At 43.4% G+C, this 10,941-nt stretch overlaps 1 protein-coding gene across 1 annotated transcript in view; it reads right to left on the reverse strand.

Annotated features, from left to right (window-relative positions):
- Window positions 1–10,608, reverse strand: part of sv2a (synaptic vesicle glycoprotein 2A) — a gene marked incomplete at both ends in the record, with an annotated part of 63,794 nt that extends 53,186 nt beyond the window's left edge. Inside the window, one exon of the mRNA XM_084336622.1 lies at window positions 10,548–10,608. Coding sequence (XP_084192748.1) covers window positions 10,548–10,608 — 61 coding nt within the window. The remainder of the gene's footprint in view (window positions 1–10,547) is intronic.
- Window positions 10,609–10,941: the final 333 nt, after the last annotated feature.

Here is a 10,941-nt window from a genome sequence, read left to right on the forward strand (position 1 = left end):
TACTGGCAGAAATTGCACTCTGCCTCATATAAATTCGTTTGGAACAATAAACGCCCGCGCTTGAAGAGATCAACTGCCCAAAGGAGTAAACTCGATGGGGGCTTAGCATTTCCAGACTTTAAATATTATTTTCAAGCTTTCTCTCTGAGACCTTTGATCACTTGGTTTGATGCTCAAGCAGCTGTATCTTGGCGACCATTGGAGGAGAAGTTGGTGTCCCCATATAGACTTCAGGATATTGTGTATACCAACATATCAATTAAACAATGTAAATTACGATTTGGCCCTCTTATCACACATGTGATCCAGACTTGGCGTGCCACTCAGAAAGTGGGTACAAACCGCCATCAATGGCACACGCATTCCCCTCTATTTAATAACAATCTTCTCCTTATTGGACAACAACCTATTAGGTACCCTAGATGGGAAAAGAAAGGCATACACACATTGGGGGATATCTTCGATAACTCTGGTCTCCGCTCTTTCCAGGATATATCCAACGGATATGATCTCCCCGGAACCTCCTTTTTCTTTTATTTACAAATAAGAGCAGCTCTGAAGGCTCATCAAGTTCAAGTTCAAGTTCCTTTTATTGCCACACGGCCAGGCCGATGCCATGGGACGCTCCACTAGTGCATCACCGCTTTCACAAATTCTTTTATGACAAAGAGACATCGAGAGGCTTCGTTTCTGACTTTTATCGCCATTTACTCATGTCCTCGTATAAAGACCTCCCCCTGGATACGATTTGGAGAAAGGATGTCCCGAAGTTGGATGTAGATTTTGATTGGGATGCAGTCTGGGAAAATGTTCGGTTATCCTCACACAACCCAGATCACCAACAGATTCATCAACATTTTATTCACAGGACTTATTTAACCCCTAGACGATTGAATTCAATGGGTCTCAGACCTGACTCTTTATGTACCTTGTGTCCAAACGGCGCCACAGGTACATTTATGCATATGTACTGGGACCATTTATCTGTGTACCATCAATCTGTGAAGCAACGGTGGCAGCAACACTGGAAACGGAGTAACGTTAATGTTATGTCGAGTTCATACTACACTACACGTATGAACTCGACATAACGTTAACGTTACTCCGTTTTTCATGAAGTGTTTAATTAGCAGCAATCTGTTGTTGAAAAAAAAACTTAAAAAACGTTTGAAATCTCTGTGCATAGCGGTCAGGTGGCGTAGCGGAGATTGCGCTCGTCACCAATGCAAGAGGCTGCGATCTCGACTCCCAAAGTCAGCATTGCTTGAAGCTTGGGATGATTGTCATACATGGCTGGGTTAGGGGGAGGGCAAGTCGTGGGTGGGAATCTGCCGTTGTGGACAGGTCAGGTCTGGGCGCTTGCTCAGCGGAGGCAGGACTTGACCTCCCACGCGTTACACTTCACCAATGAGAGTCCTCGCTGCCAGGTGAAAAAAGAATCACTGGCTGTCGCCGCGCGTGTCGGAGGAAGCGTGCGGATGACTTCAGGGTTCCCTTGTACCGACCAGTAGGAGAACATGCGCACAACAAACAGGTAGGGGAGGGGGGGAATTGGCACAACGACTAAATTGGGACGGGGAGAAAACAGAGAAAAATCGGAGAAAGAGAGGATTACATTTTTATTTTATTTTTAAATCTCTGTGCATACCACCGGAAACCGGAAACCGAAAACGCGAGGACAGGAAGCCGTCATGAAATCATTGTAGTCATATTGTAGTCTTTTAGTCTTATTAACTATAAGATTTTAACAAAATAAAAAGCAGCAGCACTATTGGATAACTGAGTCCAGTGGCGGCTCTACCACTAGGGGCGCTAGGGCGCCGACCCACCTGCTGTTAAATCAGAGAAGAAGACAATAAAACTTTTTCGTTTTTGTGTTTTATAGCCCTATAAATAATATAAACATGTTTAAAATTAATAATATTTACTCATTTTAAGTATGTTTGTATTTCCAATGCACAATATAACGTTATTATCTAAATTAAAAAAACATCGTTTCCAGAGCAGGAAGTGACATCACGTTTTTTTTTTTTTTTTTTTTTTTTTGTATTTCTCGGCCCGGGCTATACGCGATAGCGCTCTGAGTGCGCGTCACAGTTTGATCGCTGTCTCCGTCACAGCCAATCAGTGCATACGGCGTTGTGCGTTGAAATATGACTATTATGTTGGAATCCGAGCGCGATTTGAAGCGGTCTAGAAAGCAGCGTGAACTTCCGTGAGAATTTCCATAGCCGCATTTCGCGGAGACGCTCTCTGATTGGCCGACGCCAGTATTTTTTTCTATGGCAGAATTTCACAGAGACGATCTCTGATTGGCCGAATCCAATTTCTAATGTTCCAATTCTAGCTTCTAGCTTGGTTCCTGGTACTAGGACTGTTGTTTGTCTTAGAGCGTGCCGTGCCGTGACTGCAAGTTCTTTAGACTGTTAAGCTTAGGCACTCTTTCAAAGTTGGTTAAGGTTAGAGTTTGTCTTAGAGCATGGCGATAGAACGCCAGGTAGTTTGCAGTCTGTTCGAGCGGAAATGGACAAAGGAATGTACTTGTTGAGTGTTGTGCTAACGTCGACGAGCTCAGCTGAGCTAACACTTGGCTAACAAGCTATATGGCGGATCAAGCTCTCCTGCCCTGGACGTTTCAACTAAACAGTGAGTCTCTCTCTCTCTCTCTCTAACGTTAGTAGTACTAGGCTGGTGCGGGCTAACTGGCTATCGTTCTGGCAGCTAACGTTAGTAGTACTAGGCTGGTGCGGGCTAACTGGCTATCGTTCTGGCAGCTAACGTTAGTAGTACTAGACTGGTGCGGGCTAACTGGCTATCGTTCTGGCAGCTAACGTTAGTAGTACTAGACTGGTGCGGGCTAACTGGCTATCGTTCTGGCAGCTAACGTTAGTAGTACTAGACTGGTGCGGGCTAACTGGCTATCGTTCTGGCAGCTAACGTTAGTAGTACTAGACTGGTGCGGGCTAACTGGCTATCGTTCTGGCAGCTAACGTTAGTAGTACTAGACTGGTGCGGGCTAACTGGCTATCGTTCTGGGAGCTAACGTTCGTTAGTAGTACTAGACTGGTGCGGGCTAACTGGCTATCGTTCTGGCAGCTAACGTTAGTAGTACTAGACTGGTGCGGGCTAACTGGCTATCGTTCTGGGAGCTAACGTTAGTAGTACTAGGCTATCGTTCCGTGATTTGTTTACTTGGTAACACGGGTTGCTAAGGAATTTAGGTTCGAGGTTGAAGAAATCTCTCTCTCTCTCTCTCTCTCTCTCTCTCTCTCTCTCTCTCTCTCTCTCTCTCTCTCTCTGCTTAACGTTAACGTTTGTAAATAGTTTTTTTAGGAGCAGTACTACTGCTGGCCATTCATGAAGCGAGACATTGCTGATTGTTTATTTATCGATGGCTCATTGATTTAACTACTGCAGCTCTCTCGGATTGAAAATACGTGGATTATGGCTTGTTCAATATCGTCTATGTTTGAATGAATGAATGAGAACTTTATTAACAGATTGCAGAATGGGTACAATACAGTACGGCTCAATACACACAATTGTTAAGGGGATGCAGACCAGAGAAAGACGTTTGTCTTGTTTACATCAGGGTCCCAGATTTTCGATTCATATCGATAGTTTAATAGCTAGCCTTGGCTCGTTTAACAATATGCAAAATATGTGTACAGCCCTGTACTCATACTGAAGTTATTCTTGGTATATAATAGGTCTGATTGTGTAACGAATCGATTCCACGTCGCGCTGTGTGTGAGAGAGAGAAGGAGAGAGGGAGAGATCTGCCTGTGTTTGTAGACGGGCGAGTTTTGTTTCTAACTTTTCTATTTATATATTGTGTTTCAAGTTGTGAATTAGAGTCTAGACTATACTTTATTTGACTGGTTGTGTGTTGTTGTAGTAACAGCTGAGCGACTTGTTCATAAGAGCCGATTCATTGCCGTGAGCGTGAGTCGAATCGCTCACGTCTTGCCATGAGTGTTGCGTGGTACTGTACTGTACATGTTTGCATTTTGCAAAATGTTTGGTATAGCGCCCCTAGTGGCGAAGTACCCACCGGCCGCCACTGACTGAGTCATGTTTGCTATGTATTTCTTTCTTTAGCGAAGTAGGACATTTGTTTCACAGTTTTAGCATGATGTTTTATAGATGGCTAGGTTAAACACAGGTTTTTGTTTTTAAGATGGGGGGTTTGATTTGATTTGATTGAAGTTTATTTCAAATATGCAACACAATAAACAAACATCAAGTACAGATATGGCCTTAAGCCGTTCAAACAATAAATGTATAAAATAAAATTCAAATAATAATAATATAAAAGAACCGATAAGAGTATCGATAAAGTACCGAACCGTTAAGCAGTATCGATAAGAGTAGTAGTATCGATAAAATCCTAACGATACCCATCCCTACTATTTACTATTATTACTATTGTATTTTTGCACAATCGTAGCGGGCATGGCATGTATGCCCTGGTATATATGTATGTGATGAATAAACTCTTGAATCTTGAATCTTGACCTCTGAAGCCCACTCTTCAGTTCTCCTTTAACGCCCCTTAAATGCAACGATGCAGCCATCACCATTCAATGACCCCTTGACTGGCCAGAGATACTGAGACAACTTTGCATGCATATGTCAGATTGCTGGACTGCTGTTATCTTCCATGTTCTTACAACAGTTACCATGAAGTTTCACAAACTGAATCTTCAATATGGACACTTAAACTGATAATATTTCTAATGCAACTAATCTACTATGAGGTCTTAATGCAAATAGCAAACAAATAGCAAGGAAATCACCAGGTTTGCAAGTGTTATTCTGAAACAAAGTGTTTCTCCTAATAGGTCTGGCATCTCTAATGAAGTGTAAATTGATAATGAATTAACTGTCGGACAGGGGGGCCGAGCAAAAACCAGAGCTGTCGTTTGCCTGTGATGAAAGACCCAATTATGTAATCCCATTTTATCCTTGTGAGCTGAGAAGATGCCAGGGGGATGGGCTGTAGACACACACACACACACAATCTAGCAAGCTAACAGCATGCTAATGTTACGTTAACAAAAGACGACAGGCCACAACAAAGAAACACAGGAAATAACCTGCCCTGAAGCAATGATAATACTGGCTAGCATGACTGAGGCAGTGCACTACTGAGGCAGGCCTCTGGTAAAATCAGTTGGAACGGTCAAATAATGGCCAGTGCCATGGAGAATCTTTTTTTTTTAATTAAGATAAATAGTTTTTATTTGGTCACTATACCACTATGATGGTTGTGACCAAGCAATTATGGACATAGGCTACCATCTGGTTTAAATTGGATTAATGAATTGGGTGAATGCTCTTTTCTGAATGGCCGGCAGGTGTGCGTTAAAACTGTTCAATGCACACGTAGTTCAGCTAACGTTTAAAGGGGAACTATTTTATAAATGGCCTTTTCCAGTGTTTAGCATTGTTATCTAGCAATGTGGGGTTGTATCAACACTATCTATGTTGCAAAATAATTTTTTTGCGCATTCTTCCAGTTCAGATGAGACAAGGTCCTCCCCCACTGAACCAAGCCATTCTGATTTGACTGGTTCACTGACGTGAATTAGGCACTGATCTGCATATCTCAGCCACTGGTTGTAGCCACCGCCCACAATCAACAATTCGCTCAACAACGGAGCAGTGGAAATAATGCGAAAGCGGTTTTAGACAGACAGACACTTGCACTTCCCCAAAAGAGAGAAAGAGAGAGAGAGAGGGAGAGAGAGAGAGAGAGAGAGAGAGAGAGAGAGAGAGAGAGAGAGAGAGAGACATAGAGAGAGAGAGAGAGAGAGAGAGAGAGAGAGAGAGAGAGAGAGAGAGAGAGAGAGAGAGAGAGAGAGAGAGAGAGAGGGAGAGACAGATAGAGAGAGAGGCTTATATGGAGCGATCTCTCCTCTGTCTCTCCCCGAGTCCCCCTGCATCGCGACTCGAAGCGTGCACACGCGCGCTCTTGGAGCGATCTCTCCTCTCTCTCTCTCTCTTTCCCTCTCTATATCTCTCTCCCTCTCTATCTCTCTCTCTCTCGCTTGCTCATTCTCTCTCTCGCTCTCTCTGTATCAGCACTCCTGTTGCAAAATATATTCGTATTCCGATCCGTGCAATAATATTCACGGGGGTATATATTGTCATTTGAAACAAGTTACCAATGCATTGTCCCGTGGGATTATGCCCCCCCTGCGGCGAAATTAATTAGTCTCCCTCTCTATCTCTCTATCTCTCTCTGTCTGCCTGTGCAGACTGTGGGTGACTGTCATACAGCGCATTGCGAGTATGGGCAGAGCCCAGCCAAAAACAGTTTGGAATCTTGAAGGGTAGAAAATGATGCTCTACAGAACTTGATTAGAAATACAAAACAATGAATTTTTTTGAAAAAAACCTTACAGATGTGTTCCATAGACTCACAGGAATTGTGTAAAATTGCCCAAATAGTGAAAGAAATAGTAATATAGTTCACCTTTAATCTCCATTCTGAATTCATTGGCCACTACCCAACAGCAACATTAAACAGCACAGCTGTCAAAGCTACTTGTTATCAACTGCGGTGAGCACAGCTGACTTATCAGCTTGATAAACTAACGACCAGGAAGGAAAACACACCAATGACAAGTGCAAAATGTGAGAATGCTTTTATAGTGTTGGCAAATGACCATGGTATAAGTGTAATAATCAACTGTGTTGCGTGTGCGTTAAACTCTTCGCCTCTGCGTCGTGCCTTAAAACCGTTTATACAACAGGTAGGTCCGACCACGCATTGTGATTGGTCGAGAGCATTCTAAGCTGTGAGTATATTCATGATTCACTGTGCTGGCTTTAGAATGTTGTAGAAAGTTTCAACTGCCATTCATCAAACGGAAACTGTCAACATGACCTACTCCGTGGACAACGTTACGTTTGATTTATCATACCCGTAGGAGCTATTTGATTGTTTTGTGTTATGTCTGTAGTTGGTTAAGTTCATCACTGGGTGGCAGTGCGGAGCGCATGGGTTTTTGGATATAGGCACAGGTGTAGGCTATTTCGCAATCAAGGTATGGGTGACGGAGAGGTCTCGGTTTTTACCGCATGCACCACCATAGATATCTATAGAACACTTACAAACGGGTTGGTTTGCTATAAACATCAAAGATGTAGTTATGATACTGCATACTTATAAAATTTTTGTTTTTTAAAGATGTTTTTTTTTACAAACCGCTTGAATCATAGCCACGTTGATAATGCTTGTAATAAACCAAACCGTTTGTAAATCCGTCAATATTTCAGCGAGTTATGAGTATTTTTGTCTGTGCAGCTCACTCACTCTCACTCAAGGCTAACTGGAGCAAGATGGCGGCGGTTCAGTGACGTCGCTCTCCATTGGCCGGCAGCGCGGGCAAGCTATCTAGTGTTCTATATATATCTATGTGCACCACGCTCATTTCACTATCAATGTCAATTTATATAATATATTGTTTTGCTCAGCAACCATGTATTTATGTTAATTACTTGAATGAAATGGGAACTTCACCCAACGGCAACTGACAACGACTGGCCATTACTTTTACCTTTAATTGCGCGTCAAAGACGAGGATTTCCCGCACCCAGCAGAGCGCCTACCAGGACATCAGGATAGTCGCTACAGTACCCGTTAACCAGGCATGCGTTGTTCATGGGACGGGGTTGCACTCCGTGCAAGCCCAGATAAGTACTCGCTATTTGCATATCAATAGCGCCGGTCGTCAGGTGTGTTAAATACGTTCTCAGATACATTCACACCTAACTTATTGTGAATGATATGTGTTACATTCCATTCGTAGAGGCAATTAGGCACTGTCTGTAGTCTGCTGCTCAAGCAAGGGGACATTTATGGGCATTCGCGGGAGCGCGCGTGCACGTGGCACCATTAGGTGCGTGCAATCCCAGTTGATTTCAATAACGCACCACTGCCGTTAACTATAAACGAGTGGATACTATAGATATAGAGGAGTCTAAGGAGAAGAGTGCAGTAATGTGCCCCCACAAGTGCATCCACTCCGCCAGCATCACAGACTGCTGGAGAGACGTGGCAGAGATGGCGCACAGCTGTTCTGCAGGTGGAGAATAGACCCCCCTATAGGCTGCGCACAACGCCCATCCATCCCTCCCTCCACTCCCTTATTGTTTTATAATGCTGTTTTTATGAATACCGTTAGATGTAGGCCTGTCCCCTATATCTATCGATCCGCTCGTTTATAGTTAACGGGTACGTTCATTTAGAATAATACGTCATTCGTTTGCGTTGCCAAGCGGTTGATAGCCTACTCCATTTGAAATTCCATAGCAACGATACATCTCTTTTAGGAACTATTTTTCTACGCCAAGTTCACTGAAATCGATATAAAATACCCTAGAATTGTCTGTATTCATCCTATATTTTCCCCAACAGTGCAACTTGCTGTATAAAAGCAATAATACACGAGAACCAGTGGAATATCAGGAATATTGCCACTCTGTGATGTCTGATATTCCACTGGTTCTCGTGTATTATTGCTTAATTAACACACACTTACTCGTTGATTGTCACTTACTTAAACCCATGGTATTGTAACCGGGTGCTGGTTGACTGTGACCGACTCATTAGTTGTTTACAGTATTATTTACTTTCAAAGGTTGTGCCATGGCTACATGACTGTTATTAAAACCTTTGTACCAATAGCCTACTAGCAAGGCTGTCCACATTGCTCTCTGTCAGCAAAGGCTGTAATGCTGGGATCAGACTACACAAATTCAAACACATTTCCAGCGGCGTGCCTGATTATGAACGTTGGGAACAACGAACGGGCGTCTTCACCCCTTGGTAGTGTGACATGAACGCAAGAACAGCCATGTGGCGTCTGGGATGCCCCACGACACCCAATCAAAAGACTAGCATGTTAGAAATGTATGTCAATTTTCTTCTAGTCTGACAATTCCTGTAACAGGTTCTTTGACTTTGGACAGAAATTAGAAGTCCGAACCAAACCTCTCCTCCCCTGATCCCTGGTGATTTGTTGGGGACAAACATGTAGTGCGCCCTGTCTCAAGACACAGCAAGATGTTATGATGCTATGATAACCTAATCTGACATGGTGACAATCGTGAAAGACAAAAGTATTGTGTAATCATTCTGATCCCAGCGTTACAGAAAAACAGAGAGGGAAGCTATTGGTGGTTTAAAACATGAACAATAACCAATAAAAGTAAATAGTGTTGGACATCTTCTTGGTTATTTGGTTGGCTGTTATTTTGTTACAATAAATATGTGTAGACTATTCAAACTTGTTTCCCTCAATGGGACAAGCTTCTCCGACGACACTGTTGACGGATCATGAGAGCACTATAAATTCCAAGCTGTCATTACAGAGTCACATCAACATCACTCATCCGTTCATAAGACGCATCTTCAGACAAGAAAGCATAATTGCCATTCACAGCCTCGCTTACAGCCCTGACAGTTCAATAGTGTATTTGTCTTTCTTTTTTTTTATTTATTTACTGCACAAACATAAACCAGGGTTGCTTAAAATGGTAGATCTCCATTTCTATTTTATAGGCCTGGCCGCTCGATGATAGAAGTGTACAGTAGGAGCAATGCATTAACGTTTAAGCGGTTTTGGCTGAGGAAGAGACAAGTGTTAATAGGCTCAGAGGAGATGGATGGCTGAGGTCTGAGAACACCAAACACTTCATAGATAACCTTACCCACAGCAAAGGCATATAAGTCGCTCGGTTCAGCGAACACATCCACAAGGGAAGGAACTGGCTTTGATGAAATCCTGTGGAGATCTTGTTGGACACTGTCAAAAAGGGCTTTCGTTTTTCAGATACCCCTACCGGAGGTAGAACAAAACACAAGAATGTTTTTCCTCATCTCTAAGGTCTCCCATATATGAAATGGATTCTTGTATAAAAATATTTTACCGCAAACATTGTTAAATTGATAGATATTGTTATACACCCCCAAAGGGAAAAAAGAACCAAAATATAGCCTGGCCGTATGGGAGTTGAGACATATAAACTCATGTAGATTAATAATACAAGCTCCAAGAGCTTTCAAACTTGACATGCTAGCAGTCCGACAGTTGCTTAACCTAATAGAAAAACCTGCATGTGAATATCTTTATGCATGTAGGAAATATATACCTATGTACACATACTTAAAATAAGCGGAAATGTAAAAAATGTATATCTATGCAGAATGTTCTCATTTACTTTGTGTCACAATCACGGCGAGAGCCTCTCTCTCTCCCCCTGCTTCCATGCCCTTATATGGGCAGCTTCCTACCCCAGCGTTCTCACACTGTCACCTGGCAGCAATCAGTGCAGCTGAGAGTCATCCGCTCATCACCAACCCTGATATCTACCCTACGGATCCTGCCACTCATCGTCCGAGTGTTATCCTATCTACCTAGGTACGAGGACGTACCCAACCTTGCTGCTCTGTGTAAATTGCCTGTCTTGCTCTAACCTCTGTTCTCCCTGTGCCCAGGACCATCGCTGCCGGCCTATGCTGTCTCTTGACACACCGCCCGCCCGGACGTTCCTGTGGATCTCAAGCGAGCGCTCCTGCTCGCCCAAGCCACACATTCCTGTACATTCTACAATAACCCTGTCTGCCTGGTACCTAAGGAATAAACAAACCTAAAACGCTCCATTCTCTCTCTCCCTGTGTGTTCTGCTATTGGGTTCAGCTACCGCTGCCGTAACAGAACACTCGGACCAATGACGAGCCCAGCACCACAGGACGCTGGAGAATGGACCCAGGTCCAGACCATTCTCAACGAACACGCCGGACTGGTAAACCAACATACTCTCACACTCGCTGAGACCTCTGCCCAAATCCACGCACTTACTGTCAGCTCCGCTGAGCGATACGAACAATGTAATCAGTTTGCCGTATACATCGCAGCCCACCCAACC

This window comes from Notolepis coatsorum, assembly GCF_963971535.1.
Source record: "Notolepis coatsorum genome assembly, chromosome: 19".
NCBI lineage: Eukaryota > Metazoa > Chordata > Actinopteri > Aulopiformes > Paralepididae > Notolepis > Notolepis coatsorum.